The sequence below is a fragment of the Sebastes fasciatus genome, chromosome 22, assembly GCF_043250625.1.
Source record: "Sebastes fasciatus isolate fSebFas1 chromosome 22, fSebFas1.pri, whole genome shotgun sequence".
Classification (NCBI taxonomy): domain Eukaryota; kingdom Metazoa; phylum Chordata; class Actinopteri; order Perciformes; family Sebastidae; genus Sebastes; species Sebastes fasciatus.
In genome coordinates, this window is record NC_133816.1 from 8282164 (window position 1) to 8299383 (window position 17220).

The window sequence follows — 17220 nt, forward strand, 5'->3', positions numbered from 1 at the left end:
CTCTGATTCCTGATGCAAATGTCCCAAATACATCTGAATAGGCGGGGAAGCTGTGTGATAAATGCTGTGATATTTTTCTTGGTAAAGCTGCTTTTTGTAGTATCACTGTGATACTTACGTCATCTAGTTTGTTCACATTCACAGAGACTTGGTCTATTCTCTTGACACGTATGGAGGACAGATGGTAGATGGACGTCTGATCAATGAGACGAAAACTCTCCAGGTCTCAGTTGTGTCAAGAACAAACTTTTTTTTTTGCCGTTTTTTTTGCAAGCTGCAGCTCAAAAAGCACATGGGAATCTGTAGTGAGACAAGTATGACATTAAGAAGCAAAGGCAGACCAGACAGGATTTGAAGGCTCTCTGCTTTCTTACAGTGCAGATATCACATGGTACATTTCTAGGCCCAGCATCAGAGAGCAGGAAAACAGCTTTTCATTTCATTTTCACTACAACTCCTCTCCTCCTCTTCAGATTTAAAGTCTGTTTGCAGCGCGGCCAGCCGCGTACCCGCTCTCCAGTTGATCCGAGCAGCTTTCCGGACAGTCTCTGCAAGTAGCTGTGTCCACACAAGAGTGACAGGTTCATTAAGAAGATAAAGGCAGAACAGAACAACTCTTCTTGGTCCCACTTAGCTCTGGTCAGACTCTTCTACCTCCAATTTGTTGGGATTGAGATGTAGTGCAGCAGGAGTGTATTCTTTTTTTTCTTCTAGTTTTTACTGCGGCAAAGAAAAATGGTTGTTCTTTGTTGTTGTGATGGTCTTATTTGGCCATGAGAGAACATTACGTACAGCTACAGGGGAAATCATTGGTTTAAGGTTTTGGAAGGAAGGCTTGTTTACTGTCAGACACAATCCTCCATCTGTCAGTATAAATAAACATCTATCATTGCTATACACGGTTCGGGCTCTGTCAAAACTGTAAATATGTTAATTTCATCACATAGTTAAGGTGCTATTTTCGATATTCAGATCACTAATATAGCAGCAAACCACTATTTGCTGTGTAAAGACATAGAGGAGTAAAGTCTACCTGAGCAGAGCATTAAGTCGCTGGCCCTCTGTGTGTGTTGTAATCCGGGCTTCTCTGTGCTTTGTTGACATATTCGGGTCAGCTGTTTGTTCTTTTAGTGCATGTGAGCGTGCCCCACTGGCTAGCTCACGGTCGCTGCTCTGCACTGCTCTCATACGGCAGTTACAGCTGATAACACCGTCATGACCGATGGCCTGTAGCACCCACCCTTCGTTTCCCCCTCGGGTAAACACCGTTATATCTGTCCTTATTTGCCCCGTTTACCGTTGTTAGCACCGTTGGCTGGGAGCCGTGGCTTTGCCGTTGCCATGTTGAGAGCCGTTGAGAGGCAATAGAAATGCTCCCGATCCTGTATTTAGCAACTTTAAAGTGGCTTGTAAGATCATTGGTAATCTGTATCACAATTTCAAAGGTTCAAGTTACTACGTCACATTAACACGTCAAATACGGAGTTGAGTCCCAAACAGGAGAACAGAGGAGTAGAATAGGTTTTTATTTTCAAATGTAATCAACCAAAGAACCACAAAAATACTTGTTTTCATTTACACGTCCAACTCTTCAATTATATATCATGGTTCGAGGTTAGTTTATTGTCATTCTACCACACAGGGTTGTACAACGAAATGCAAAGGATAAAGTATACTATATACTTTATATATATATATATATATATATATATATATATGCGCCAAGGCAGGTTTATTTGTATAGCACTTTTTAAAAACTGAGCAATTAAAAGTGTTTTATATGGAAAGACACCAAATACGATTTTAGGAGACTAAAATAGAAGATAAAAAATAAGCATTGAATAATTCCTGGATAAACCTAAAAATGAAAATTACGACAAATGGTTGAAAAGTTAAGTTTGGGCCTTTTAAGTTATATGTTCTTTGGTGTCATGTGTGATGGTGACTTATGAAAATAAACTTGACTTTCACCTTTGGAATCCCCTCCGCTAACAGAGTAGATATGCAGTATTTTAACCAACCTCATCCACTATGACTTCAGCTATTGCCATCAGCAAGCACATTTGGTTCTGAGCAGCTATAGCTCTGCGATACGGTGAACTTTTAGTGGATATAAAGGTCATCCTGAACACAACAAGAAAAGGTGGTCTGTCGTAATCAGCCGTTATGACTGAAAGTACCACATAGGTTATCTGTAGTGAGGGCTTTACATATCAGATTACTCTGGATGGAGCCAGAATCCCTGGACTATTCTGGGTACAAGGAGCTCTTTGGTACTGAGGAGGATGGAGCTTTCTTTAACTGATCAGTCAGTCTAATGATCTGAAAGTTTCTGGACACAAACGGAGGATTTAGTCTCAAAGCTGCTTAGTTCATTTCAATGTCTTAATGGGTAACACTTAAATGGGCTCACAGTTTTCTAACAATGTCCCAGAAGTGAACTAAGAATTATGTAGTTTCAACACTGTCTCCATCTCCCCATGAATTTAGTAACAAATTGATAGTGTAACCTGCAAAAATGTAAACTCTACAGGCAAGCATACAATTCAACAATTATAAAGGAGATATGTTAGCAGATATGAAGGAGATTAAAATCAACAACTACCTATAACCTCAACACAACTAACAACATTCAAATAACTGTCTTAAGACATTTTCTCTTTCCTTAGAAATTCATACCAAATTACATAGTTGCATAAATTACAAGGAAATTACAGAACCTGTAAAATAAAACCTTTATCAGCTTCTACTGTCACAACATCTAGCATTTTAGTTTTACAGCTGAGTTTCAAAGTTCATTGTTGGCCTTAGAAACAGAAAATAATCTCACCAAAAGGTCTATTTAGTACTGTTCTGGAGCTTTCAATTATACCACATGATATTTATCAGTAGATGGAGTTTGTCCAGTTGTTTTCCATTTTTTTTCTGAGCACTTTTAAAGACTTCTTGTCCATGTTGGCTTAAAGTTTACATTTTTAGTCCAATTTCATGCGATTCACACATTTTAAATTCTATTAATTTACAGGGTTTCCAGCCAGGATGCTCCGAGAATCCACTGTCTAGCTAGCTGTCACTGTACACTGGACGACATTAACCAAGATTTTGTGGCATGGCTGTAACTGGTACAAGGCAACGCATACAGTACGAAGCTTGTGCATTTTATGCAACAAGTTTTTCTAACTCGGCAAGATGGGAATTAAGGCAGTGGAATCCCACATGCAGAGTGAGAAATGCAAAACCGGCAAGAAAACTCGCCAACAAACGGCAGGTATTTCCCAGTTCTGTTCTACCCTCGTCTCCGCCACGAGAGAAAAAAAAGTAATCTTTTACGTTACAGTAAGCATCAAAAATGTCCTTAACTCTAACTAATTGAGGTTGTGTCATTTTTTATTTAGTTTTTTCTTCACTTTTGGTTATTGTAAAATTGGCCTTAATTTAATTCCGAGTAGCCTCAAAAAAGTCTTAAATCCAGCTGGCTTTAAGCTGTAGGAACCCTGAATTTAACAGGAGCCTCAGAAAACTAGACCATAAGCTTTCTATACATAAAAATGGAAGTAGTCTGAGATGGTTATAAAACCCAAGAGACATTTTAATTTAATTTAATTCATTTAATGTTTTATTATGGACTGTGTCTAAAACAAGCACTCTTGAAAATTGAGCACTTTGTCTTTTGGCAGAATTGGCCGAGCTGTGAGTGTGAGTGTGTGTGTGTGTGTGCGTGCGTGCAGCGGGTGATGAAAGAACTGCTTTGAGTGGAGTTAAAATATCTCATACGCATCACATATTACTGACTTCTTACTGCACAGCTCAGTGTTTTAAGTGTTTTAAATGGGTCTTTTAATGACTCGTCCATAAGCCATGGATAATCAGTGGATGCTCGAGAAATAATGATTGAAACATACCGAGCTGAGGAGCACTCGGACACAGATTCTTGTGGCTTGCTAATGAACGGAGGGGGTTCGGGAGAAGAAATGGTATGTTGTGTTGCTACGGGAGATGGACTGAGGATGTATTAAAAATAATTGCAAAGTTAAATATACTTAGTTTATTTTTTTACAGTTAATTTCTTGTCACTTATGAACAATAAAAAAGTGATAATTGAGTTCAAACTCAAACAAGAAAATAACAAAAAAAAACTAACAAACATGTCACAGTATTGTAAGTTGATCCAAAGCATGGCTGCTGTTAGTTTGAACAAAAAGAAAAAAAGAAAAAATGAGCAGTGGAAGAGTGAAAAAAGCAACACCAGAGCAGACGTCTATCTGTATTTCTACAGGTCTATAGCACAAACAATCCCAGGTCAAAGGCACATTTCACAGATCCTCTCCAAACTGTGTCTACTGAAAGCTGATTTAAAGTCAAAGAGGCTTTTCAAATGCAGATGAAATTCATTTGCTTTTCTTCCCCCCGCCCTTTATTCCAGTAGCGCATAATCCGAAATGTGTGTCACTTTCAGAGGGTATGGAGATTTAAGCGATTTCAAGACGGCTCCTTAAAGTCTTCCATTTAAAATTCATTGAAAACAGATTTGGGGAAGATGGGGGGGAGAAATCAATTTGAAACGGTTATGAGTTATGAAAACAAATTCCACATTGATTGGCTCTCGCACTTATCTTTCCCTGTGTAAACAAATAGTCCACGGGAGGAAAATGCAAATTGCATTGGCCTCAGTGTTGCCAAAGGTCAAAATATAGCTGATACAATTATGGGCTGTTTAGGAGCCATACTGGATTAGAATAATGAGAAGAGCTACTTAAACATGAGCAGCAGGTTTAATATTCCACAGGTGGAGAAGTAGCTGGTATTACTAACACATAAAATATATTTATGCAGCAAGAGTCAAACAGAAATATCTAAAAGCTGGTTTGTGTTTTCAAATGTGAGACATTTTTACTCAATTTCTAAATGCCTCGCTGCATGTGTCTGTTATTTGGCTTGAATGTAGACAGTCTCTCCGTTTGAGATCTTGCTGTCTCTGACCATATGTGTATCCTGCTTAATACAGTTCTCCAGGCTACTATAAAACCTCCTAAAGCAAAAGGTACAGTCCCGTGTTCTCAATAAAAACGCAGCTTAGTCTTTTTCCTCACTTTTTAATACTGCCAGTGGCAATTTGTCCACTCTTTCTAGTACAAAATATGTTTATCTACCCTGGACATGGTTGCTCCTTGAAAAAACATACTTAAATCCACTGTCAAAATAGCCCTGTGGATGAACGAACAAATTTATACCCTTAAAAGAACCCATTGAAACTAGGGCTGTCAATCAATTAAAATAAATATTTAATGGTGATTAATTGCATGATTGTCCATGATTAATCAAAAATTATCTGTTTTTGTTATCTGTTCAAAATGTACCTTAAAGGGAGATTTGTCAAGTATTTAATACTCTTATCAACATGGGAGTGGGCAAATATGCTGCTTTATGCAAATGTATGTATATATTTATTATTGGAAATCAATTAACAACACAAAACAATGACAAATATTATCTAGAAACCCTCACAGGTACTGCATTCAGCATAAAAAAAGCTCAAATCATAAAATGGCAAACTGAAGCCCAACAGGCAACAACAGCTGTCAGTGTGCTGACTTGACTATGACTTGCCCCAAACTGCATGTGATTATCATAAAGTGGACATGTCTGTAAAGGGGAGACTCGTGGGTACCCATAGAACCCATTTTCATTCACATATCTGGAGGTCAGAGGTCAAGGGACCCCTTTTGAAAATGGCCATGCCAGTTTTTCCAGTGTGTAAAGGCCTTTATAGTTGCATATCATTTTCTGATGGCTGCAAACTCTGGTTCATGTTCTGTACTACTATTGCTTGACCTCAGTCCAGCACTCTGTCCTTATAGACAGACTAAAACAGTGGGCTGGTATCACTGGAACTGCTCTGGACTGGTTTTCCTCGTACTTAGCCAACAGGATGTTTTGTTTCTGTTGGGGAATTTACCTCACAAACTGCTCAGACTAAACATGGAAGGATCAATCTTGGGACCTGTTCTGTTTTTGAAAATTATACATGCAGTTATATCCTCCTGCCTCAATTACTGTAATGCCTTGTTCACTTGCCTAAACAATGAAGCTGCTTGAAACTGTTCAAAATTCAGAAGCAAGACTTTTGACCAAAACACAAAGCGATTCTCATACATCACACCAATTTTGGCTTCACTGTATTGGCTTCCAGTCTCTTTTTAGAATCAATTATAAAGTACTCTTAACCACATACAAGGCTCTGAATGATCTGGCGCCGGAGTATACTGTATATCTGAGCTCCTCACACCGTACTGTCTGAACAGGCTCCAGGTCTGCCAGTCTGGGTCTTCTAACTATTTTTATGTAAATGCATATATGTATGTATGTACGTATGTTTGTATGTGCACATTTCATTATTTCCCTCTTGCAATTGACCCTAGTATCGCTTTTGTTTTGAATTTCCTCACCTTGGAAAACGCTTTGTGCTTATGGCTTGAAAAGTGATTTATAAATTCAAAATATATTATTATTATTGTGAAACAAATAATGCGATTGAATTCCATCATCCTGCCCCAAATAAGTAATTACACAGGAATACTCCTAAACTATGAGCTGAATAACAATCAATTTAACCTTCAACACATCTTGTCTCCTCAGCTGTTAGATTATACTGAAAGGTGAAGTTTTAGTAATGCAAACATCCTGAAAGTATAAATAGAAATAATAGATGAGTTTATGCACTAAATCTCTGCCCTTGTGCTCCTTTTTTTTCAGACTGGAGTCTCCAACGCGGACCCTGACCATGGAGGCTCCCAGAGGGGTGGAAGTGAGCGCTGCCAAGGGTCCGCTGAAGGTCAGCGGTCGAAAGGATCTACAGCTGGAGTCCACAGAGGGAGAGGTTAGGAGGATTAGAAGTTATGCGGGGAATGAAAAGGTCCTCTTTCATGCCCTTATTTATTTATATCCTCTTTAGTTTTTTCTTTATAATTTGTTCTTTGTTTTGTATTGTATGTCCATAGCGTTGGCGTGAGAGATGAGACATATGTTCTGTTGTATGTGGAATAATTGTGGGATTGTTATTGTGGAATAACGGACAATTTACAAATTATATGTTTCAAATAAAAATACTTAAAGGTGCTAAATACGGGATTGGGAGTATTTCTATTGCCTCTCAACGGCCCTCAACATGGAGACAGCGAGCTGCAACTAGCAGCTAACAGTGCTAACAACGGCGAAATTGGGTGCTACGCTTCTGCAGCGGTGCTGTCGGTCGAGACGGCTTTATCAGCCGTGAACTAGCCAGTGGGGCACGCTCTCACAAGCACGAACATGCACTAAAAGCGAGGAGAAGTTTGGATTACAACCCACACACAGGGAGAGCAACTTCATTCTCTGCTCAGGTAGACATTACTCTTGTGTATCTTTACATAGCAAATGGATTTTTTCTGCTTTATTAATGCTCTGAATATTGAATTTAGCACCTTTAATGACAAGATTAAGATTTAACAGCCATGCTAGCAGCTCTGTGAAGCTGTACTTAGACTCAGTGCTGCTTTCATTTAATTGCTAAACATCAGCATGCTAACATGTTGATGTTTAGCAGGTACTGTACAATATTTACCATGTTCACCATCTTAGTGTAGTGTGTTAGCATGCTAACATTTGCTAAACACAAGTACAAATTGAGGCTGATGAGAAGTATTGCACAAATTCAACATTATACAAGCTGATGATGGTGCTGGATAAAAAGTTAAGGGATCAACAAAGTTATTCCAATGAAATACAAGCCTGAAAGATTGCCTGATTTCATGGGGATTCATCCTAAAGTTGTTGAGACATTCCAGTCTGGACCAAAGTGGTGGACCGACTGACTAACGTTGCCAACATACCTAAAAATGGGCAATTTTGTGTTCAAATAACTATATTTAATGGAGAGATGGAGTTCTTCCTTCACTCTTTAATCCTAACTCAGCAGATCAAGTGCTGCTGTATTTCCCTCCACCTGTCACATTGTATTTACTGACTGCACCAGAGTCATTTATCAGTTCGAGTTGGTAATGCATCACTTCAAGAGCCTCTGGCGATGTTATTTGAATGACTTCCAGCATGTCTCTGATGTTTTTCCTCCCAGATACTTTTAGATGCCAACACCATTCAGCTGGGGAGTCTCCCGCTGGGCGTCTACACAGCGTCGCCCAGTCAGGCCTCCCAGGAGCAGGCCGTATACGAGGTGTGCGTCTGCCCCAGCGGCAAGATCTACCTCTCACCTGCAGAGACCAGCTCCACCTGCCAGGCCATGAGCAACATCTGCCTCTGGAGCTGACCTGGGTGCAGCGTTGGTTGATGGGGAACACCTTTAACATCTGCTCTGGAGCTGCTGAGATTGAGAATCCTCCGTTGGTACATTTTTGAAGGAGAGTGGAACTCACCACAGCGGAGATGGAGCTTGAACTCTGAGCAGAGTTCAGATCAGTACAGAAGCATCTGAGTCCACCGCCTGTGACGGTCTGTTGGACGTCAGGACCAATAGTGTTCGAGGAATGGCAGTCAGAGCAGCTTTCTGAAATCAGGAATATCACAACGGGAACATTTCCACTACCTTATATTAGAGTCAGAGGACACACCCTTTATTTTTCTACTTTAGGTTCATTGTAGACATGCAGTGACTGTTTTTAAGATTCAGAAAGAGTAGATGAGAAAAGGTAAAACACAGGTGCCTTCAGCTTTGAAAGAACTCATATAGTGACTAATATTGAACCTGTGTGCAGTCAGAGAGGGATAGTGAAAGGTTTTTAAAGTTGTGATGTTAGAAAGACAAGTAAGCACAATTCTGTCATGTCCCCCCACCCCCCCTAGATTTTAGATTTTTTTTAAATAAGCTCAATAGATATTTCTTTTTTTCCACAATGTTAGCAGCTGAAATTAAACATGTTTTTATGTGGCGTGAGTTGTACTTGAGGTTTACCTGTGACTAAGACCAGTTAAAAACAGATACACATGTTGTTTAATATCCAGGTAAAGGTTCACAGGACTTCTTCGCTTTAAGGTAAGTATTCTACCTAAAACGATCCCACAAAAAGGTCCATTTAGAAGCTGTTCTGGGGCTTTCGAGCATATTAAATGATCTTCATCAGCACATGGAGTTTGCCCAGTTGTCATAGAATTGTAGATCAAATAAATTTCCATTTTTTCTGACCACTTTAACCCTTTAAATGCAGATCGTTGTTTGCATGATCCTGTTTAAATACTGTTTTGTATACTTTTATCAATTATTATGGTTTATTGACTTACATAACCTTTTAGCTTAGGTTGTATGGATTATTTTTTGGTGTGAGACGCCAGGCGGGTGTGGGGATACTCACAAATCCCCGGCTGAGTGCCGCTACGTTGGAGTTTACCCCGGCGGAGGAGAGGGTCGCCTCCCTACGCCTTCGGGTTATGGGGGGGAAAACTCTGACTGTTGTCTGTGCGTATGCACCGAACAGCAGTTCGGAGTATTCTGCCTTCTTGGAGACCCTGAATGGAGTCCTGTATGGGGCTCCAGTAGGGGACTCCATAGTTCTGCTGGGAGACTTCAACGTGTACGTGGGCAATGATGGAGACACCTGGAGTGGCGTGATTGGGAGGAACGGCCTCCCTGATCTAAACCCCAGTGGTCGTTTGTTATTGGACTTCTGTGCTAGTCATGGACTGTCCATAACGAACACCATGTTCGGACATAAGGATGCTCATAAGTGTACATGGTACCACAGCACCCTAGGCCGAAGGTCGATGATCGATTTTGTAATCGTATCGTCTGATCTGAGGCCGCATGTTTTGGACACTCGGGTGATGAGAGGGGCGGAGCTGTCAACTGATCACCATCTGGTGATTTCACTTTCGGTCGGCACCAAAGTGCTTCTGGAAAACCGTCCGACACCTCAGGAGGGGGAAACGGGGAACCATCCAAGCTGTGTACAGTAAGGATGGGACACTGTTGACCTCAACTGAGGAGGTAATCGGGTGGTGGAAGGTGCACTTTGAGGAACTCCTGAATCCGACCAACACGCCCTCTATTGTAGAGGTAGAGCTGGAAGCTGATGGGGGATCATCATCAATTTCCCTGGTGGAAGTCACTGAGGTAGTCAAATAACTCCACAGTGGCAAAGGCCCGGGGATTGATGAGATCCGTCCAGAAATGCTGAAGGCTCTTGGTGTGGAGGGGCTGTCCTGGATGACACGTCTTTTCAACATTGCATGGAAGTCGGTGACAGTGCCTAAGGAGTGGCAGACCGGGGTGGTGGTTCCCCTGTTCAAAAAGGGGGCAATTACAGGGGTATCACACTACTCAGCCTCCCTGGTAAAGTCTACTCCAAGGTGCTGGAAAGGAGGGTTCGGCCGATAGTCGAACCTCGGATCGAAGAGGAACAATGCTCATTCCATCCTGGACGTGGAACAACGGACTAGCTCTTTACTGGGAGTATGCCTATCCAGTCTACATGTGTTTTGTGGACTTGGAGAAGGCGTATGACCGGGTCCCCCGGGAGATACTGTGGGGGGTGCTGCGGGATTATATGGGGTGAGGGGGTCACTTCTCAGGGCCATCCAATCCCTGTACGCCCAAAGCGAGAGCTGTGTTCGGGTTCTCGGCAATAAGTCGGACTCGTTTCCGGTGGGGGTTGGCCTCTGCCAGGGCTGCGCTTTGTCACCAATCCTGTTCGTGATATTCATGGTCAGGATATCGAGGCGTAGTATGGGGGATGTGGGTTTGCAGTTCGGTGTGCTGAGGATCTCATCGCTGCTTTTTGCAGATGATGTGGTCCTGTTAGCATCATCGGTCTGTGACCTCCAGCACTCGCTGGATTGGTTCGCAGCCGAGTGTGAAGCGGCCGGGATGAGGATCAGCACCTCTAAATCTGAGGCCATGGTTCTCAGCAGGAAACCGATGGATTGCCTACTCCGGGTAGGGAATGAGTCCTTACCCCGAGTGAAGGAGTTCAAGTACCTCTGGATCTTGTTCGCGATTGAGGGGACAATGGAATTTGAGATTGGCCGGAGAATCGGAGCAGCGGGGGCGGTATTGCATTCGCTTTACCGCACCGTTGTGACGAAAAGAGAGCTGAGCCGGAAGGCAAAGCTCTCGATCTACCGGTCAATCTTCGTTCTTACTCTCACCTATGGTCATGAGGGCTGGGTCATGACCGAAAGAACTAGATCGCGGGTACAAGCGGCCGAAATGGGTTTCCTCAGGAAGGCGGCTGGCGTCTCCCTTAGAGATATGGTTAGAAGCTCAGTCATCCGTGAGGGACTCGGAGTAGAGCCGCTGCTCCTTTGCTTTGAAAGGAGCCAGCTGAGCTGGTTCGGGCATCTGGTAAGGATGGGGCGCCTCCTTTGGGAGGTGTTCCAGGCACGACCAGCTGGGAGGAGACCACGGGGAAGACCCAGGACTAGGTAGAGAGATTATATCTCCACACTGGACTGGGAACGCCTCGGGATCCCCCAGTTAGAGCTTGTTAATGTGGTCCGGGAAAGGGAAGTTTGGGGTCCCCTGCTGGAGCTGTTGACCCCACGACCCGACCCCGGATAAGCAGTTGAAGATGGCTGGATGGATGGATGTATGTACAGATTTTAGGGATATGAAGCATTTGAAGATACTCCAAGAAATGACATCACATTAAGCAAAAATACCAATGTAGGCACTGGTGGACCATTTCTATTGCAGAGTTAAAACTTCCACTTTGGTTTTATTCTTGACATTGGAAACAGCTGAGAAAACGGTCATACCACAAGGTCTATTTAATAGCCATTCTTGAGCATTCAATCTTATCATATGATCTTCAACATGGACAAGAAGAAAAACAAAGAACTACAACTTCATGACAACTGGGATAACTCTAAATGCTGATGAGGACCAGGCTTTATAACTGAAAGCTCTATGACGGGTACTAAATGGACCTCATGGTGAGAGTTTTTTAACACTATAATAACGTAATAATATGCAATTGATATTACAAAAGTTTTATTCAGTGGTTAACTTTAAAGAAAATGTTCTCATTTAATTACCTGCTAGTAACTCATTTCCCTCCGAGGCAGTGCTCCGCCGTGGAGTTTGACTGGAGAGGCTGGCTGACCTTGGCACTGCAGCTGAGAGCGAGGCAGGCAGCCATGTGTCAGCAGGCCTGCTGGGGAGCAACGTCTCGCTCCACTCCGTTTCCTCATCCTCATCCTCCATCATCGCCCTGCGACAGAGACAGGCTGGTTTGGTAAGAGCCATGATGACATTCTAACGAGCTAAGAGCTTAGATGCCCTGTCCGCTACCTGCTCACTGAGTTTTCCTTAAGTGGCATCGTGATGTTTTATATGCTTCAAAGATGCACTTTATTTTGTGTGTGAAAATACACCTGTGATATCACCCTGAATAGCAAAGTGGGCCTGCAAGAGAAAAGTGTTAATTGAGATGCTGCAGATTCACCTCATTTGCCCAAATTGCATGGCGCCACATATTGTACTGATGCTTTTCCAGCCAAATGAAGTGACAAATCCCAAAAAATAATTGTGTTATTGCATTTGGTTTAAACTTCTAAATGATTTAGTCTGTAAATCATGCATTCAGGAAAACAAAGTAATATCTCAGAAAGTAAGGACTTGAAATTGCCACACTAGAGCCTGTTGTCACTGAAATGGGCCCATGGACATTTTTTTTCAACACCAAAGAAGTACATTAAACAGCCATACAGAGAACAGATGAAAAGCAATTAAGATGGTAACACTGAGTAGACCAAAAACAGTCTTAAGGTATGACTTTACTTCGAAATGCATCAAATCAAATACAAAATTGAGACCAGGATGCCAATTGTCTCACCAGATTAGTGATCCATTAGCTTCACCTTCTCTGCTTTACAGACAGCCTGTAGCGGTCAGTAAAAATGTATGCATGTCTGAGTTCATTTATGCCGTGCATTGTACCACAGTTCATTAACATTTTAGCCACGCTTTCCTGCAGAATGTCTGTTTGCCACTCAAAGATGAGTGACCATGGTGACTTCTGCATATGGCGATGTCATGTGCATGCCCTCTATAGGTTTGAAGTATAAGGGTCAAATTTGAATCATAGAACTAGAACTTAGCTCACTGGCTGAAGCAAGGATAACATGATAATCCAGCATAAGACGATGCACAGACCTGCATGCTAGCTGGTATAAAGTGTAGTATATACGTAGAGCTTTAACAAACTATTTTTTTTATCATCAATTAATCTGTTGATTATTCTCTTGATTACGGTTTGGTTTATAAAATGTCAGAAAATGATGAAGCATGCCCATCTCAATTTCCCAGTGCCCAAACTGACATAGCGGTATTTGAATTGCTTGTTTTGTTTGACCAATAGTTGAAAAAGATATTAGAATAGATTGATAAATAGGTAGACTAAGAAAACCAGCAAATATTCACATCTGATAATCTGGAACTAGAACATTTTTGGGCATTTTTTTGCTGAAGAAATTACTTGAACAACATAATAAATATCAAAATAGTTCCCATTTAATTTTCCGTCACTCAACTGATCATTTCAGCTCAAAGTTGACGCTTTCATTGCCCGTATGAGTTAGGAGATTACTATGCAAAACAGATTTAACACAATATCTTGTTAATTTAGTTTTGAGAGCTGAAAGACAAAACCGGGAGATTTTCACATGAAAGGTTCAGAATTGGTCTGTGTCTGTTCAACATTATTGTTCGTTATTGTGGCATCAGGAAAAGAGAGCACCAACCTGTACAGCACTCAGTATACAATTTAAAAAAAGAGAGAAATGACTCAAACCTAGCTATCACCAGGTGTATTTCATTATCCGCTCTGTTGTCATGAATCTTACACAGGAACCTAGTGGAAGCTGGATCATTATAAGGCATTCCTTGGCCACAGGCGATCCTGACAGATCTGGCCCGAGGACGGTGTTTAAGGAGAATGTTTAAGAGGTGGGCTGCTGCACAGCCACAGCTGGGCGAACACCACACGTTTTCTAATTAAGCTCAAAGTTGCCATCAAAACGCAAAATCAGTGTGCAAGAACTACTATAGCTGGTGTATTTGGATCTCATTTAAAAAAAGGAAAAAGAGAAGTAGAATGGCTCTGTACAGTATTAATAGGTGTTTTGAGGACAGTGGATATAGTATGCCATAAAAATGTCATAGTATAGTATGCCATAAAAAGTGCCATTGTGCCAAAATGTGACAGTATAGTGAGCTATTAAAAACTCAGTTTAGTAAAATACTAAGTAAAATACCAAAATGTTCTGGTGTAGCATGTCATAAAATGCCATGTATAGTATGCCTTTAAAATATCAAATATAGTCATAGGATTGTGTGTCATAATAAAAATCATAAAATAATATGCCATAAAAAGTGCCATAATAAATGTCATCATATAGTATGCCATTGAAATGTCATAAAAAATGGTGTAGTATAGTATACCATATTAAATGTAATTTAAAAGTCACAGTATTGTATGTCATAAAAATAATCAAAACAAGCCATATTATAGTATGTCGAAAAAGTCATTATAGTATGTCAAAAAGAGTCCTAAAGAAATCATAGTATAGTATAATAAGTTGAAAAGAAGTCATATTATTGTATGTTGAAAAAAGTCATTGTCATAAAAAGTCACAAATGAGTCATTTCAGTATGTCAAAAAAAAGCCATACTACAGTATGTTGTAAAATATGTATTCAGATGAATTTGTTAGATTAAACTTTATTGTCATTGCACAAAGTACAGGTACTGAGACAAAAAATGCAATATGTACAGTGTAAAAAACTAAATATTTTATGTGGAATAAACAGTAAGGCGTATGTCCACACTAGATGTATATAGTATGAGCATTATGAACAGTATTAACAGTGTGTATGATTTCTGTTACAGAGGTGCAGACTTCAGCAAGGTGTCAGCTGAGGAGAGAAAGCTTTTCCTGAGCCTGCTGGTCCTGGATTGGAGCGTCCTGTAGCTCCTTGCAGAGGAGAGGAGGGCAAACAGTCCGTGGCCGAGGTGAGAGTTGTGCTATTACTGTAATGGTATAGTAAGTTGAAAAAAGTCATGGTATAGTATCTTGGAAAAAAAGTCATACAATGTCAACATTTTTGTAAAAAGTCATAGTATAGCATGTCGAAAAAATAAAAAGTCATAGAATATAGTATGTCGAAAAAGATGTAAAATTCATAGTATAGTATGGCGAAAAAAAAGTCATAGTATAGCATGTCAAATATTTTTCAAAAAGTCATAGGATAGTATCTTGAAAAAAAATTAAAAAGTCATAGTATAGAATGTTGAAAAGATAAGTAATAGTATAGTATGTCAAAAAAATATCATAGAATAGTATGTCGAAACATTTTTAAAAGTCATATAGTATGTTGAAAAAAAAAAAAGGCATAGTACAGTATGTTGAAAGACCGCCATAAAAAACTCAAAGTATTCTGCATAGTTGCATGACTTGTGGGCTTTTTAGAAAGTAGCATCAAATCTCAAAACTAATTATTTACTCCTCTCCACCAACAGCCATACACAAACCCCATAGTGAGGGAGAAGGATGACAGGTGAAAGGGAGGAGCAGATTTGCAAAAATTCAATAATCAGTTCACATTCGGGAGTTGAATGTTTTTGCTGCAGGCTAAATGCCTCCATTTTTTTATTTCTGATAGTGTTGAAACATTGATTTGGTTCCAACAGGTACCAGATGCGTAATACCTCATAGATAGTGCCTGTTTTAGATTCATGCCTTTTTAGATAGGGCTGCACAATTAATCAAAATTTTAGCGAAATCGCAATATGGCCTACTGCCAATTTTCAAATCGCAAGAGGCGCAATGTTTAAGGCGATGTTTGTCAAATATCATTTTAAATTAAATATTGTGGTGCTGCAGAAATGCCTTGTCTTGCACATGATAATGAGATTGAGAATAATGTAAAAAATTATCATTCCCTCTAATATCGCAATCAGTCAAAATTATCGCGATTAGATATTTTTTCAAAATCGTTAGGCCCTACTTTTAGATGCATATCGTTTTAAAAACTGAATATGGGTAATTTTGTTCTGATGTCGTCAGGTTCACATCAGATGATTAACATGCTGAGTTTCAATCATGAACATGATAATTTCATTTTAAGATTCATCCTGTTTTGATTTCATTTTCAGCATGTGAAGATCATTAATTAGTGGGGAATGTACGTTATTTATGTTACAGTAGAGTTTAGAAGTAATAGAGCTTTGAGACCTTGAGATTTCACTTTAACAGTCACTGTGATTAAAATATAACATTTCTATATGTTTATTTGTTTTTTGTCAAATAATTAGGATCATTAATTGTACATGTTGAAGACAATATTTTCAAGGTAAATAAGTGTAATTTTAAGGTGTAGCTATATTGTTAGTATGCCAGTCTTGTGCCCTATAATATTTGATGTCAGTCTCAATCCACAGATTGTCTCATGGTTGATATTGGCGTCATCAAAAGCTCCACAAACAGGTAATTTTTCAAGATGTTCTAGGCAAAAATGTCTTGAACACAGCTTATCCAGATTTATCTTAATAGCAATACATGTTCTGCTCATGTGCCTCCATGTAAAACATGTATTTTCTACCAATTATTATAATAAGCACATTGGTAGCCTTAGTGCTGTTGCATAATGCAGACTATATACAATCACCCACATAATGAAGTGAACATTATAAAATTGAGGCTGCGAGGAAATGTCATTAGCATAAAGTACACAAACCTATAGTGTAGAGTATTTACCAGCGCTACTGTTCATTAGTTCAGATTCACATTAAGCTGAAGAAACGCTGTACATCAAATTATAGTGATGACTGGTATTCAAACTGCTTGTGCTGTTGTTCCAGGTGCTGCAGAAGACGTGCACTGTATGCAGCGCAGGACTTCATCTCCATGTGCGACAATGGTAGGTTTATCTAAATAATCTATCACAATAGGAAGTTTCCACCAACTAGGAATTATTTTTAACATAGTAATACGCATTTGGAGGATTTTCTCCAAGTTGCCTGATCACTCCAGATCCAACGCTTAACTTGTGCTGCCATCTATTGGCTTGTAGGCCTAGAAAATCAGCTCAAACTCTGAGCTCGATTACTACCTGGACAGAGGGCAAATGTCTCCAGGGTCCTTGAAAGCTCAAAGTCCACTGTAAATCAATTAGTTTAATCTAATTTAATTAATTCCAAATGTGTTTAGTATTATGTACCACTCAAATACATCA

The 17220-nt window shown here is 40.1% G+C and overlaps 1 protein-coding gene across 2 annotated transcripts in view; it reads left to right on the top strand.

The window, feature by feature from the left end:
* The window catches only part of LOC141760889 (zeta-sarcoglycan-like), a 49859-nt gene that overhangs the window by 30290 nt on the left and 2349 nt on the right, over positions 1 to 17220 (top strand). Inside the window, exons 7-12 of one of the 2 annotated variants that reach the window (XM_074623986.1) lie at positions 6754 to 6877; positions 8111 to 9025; positions 12052 to 12221; positions 13835 to 13933; positions 14876 to 14998; positions 16847 to 16905. In XM_074623986.1, the coding sequence (XP_074480087.1) occupies positions 6754 to 6877; positions 8111 to 8302 (316 nt within the window). In that variant the 3' untranslated portion in view covers positions 8303 to 9025; positions 12052 to 12221; positions 13835 to 13933; positions 14876 to 14998; positions 16847 to 16905. The remainder of the gene's footprint in view (positions 1 to 6753; positions 6878 to 8110; positions 9026 to 12051; positions 12222 to 13834; positions 13934 to 14875; positions 14999 to 16846; positions 16906 to 17220) is intronic. The other variant, XM_074623987.1, reaches the window with a different exon arrangement.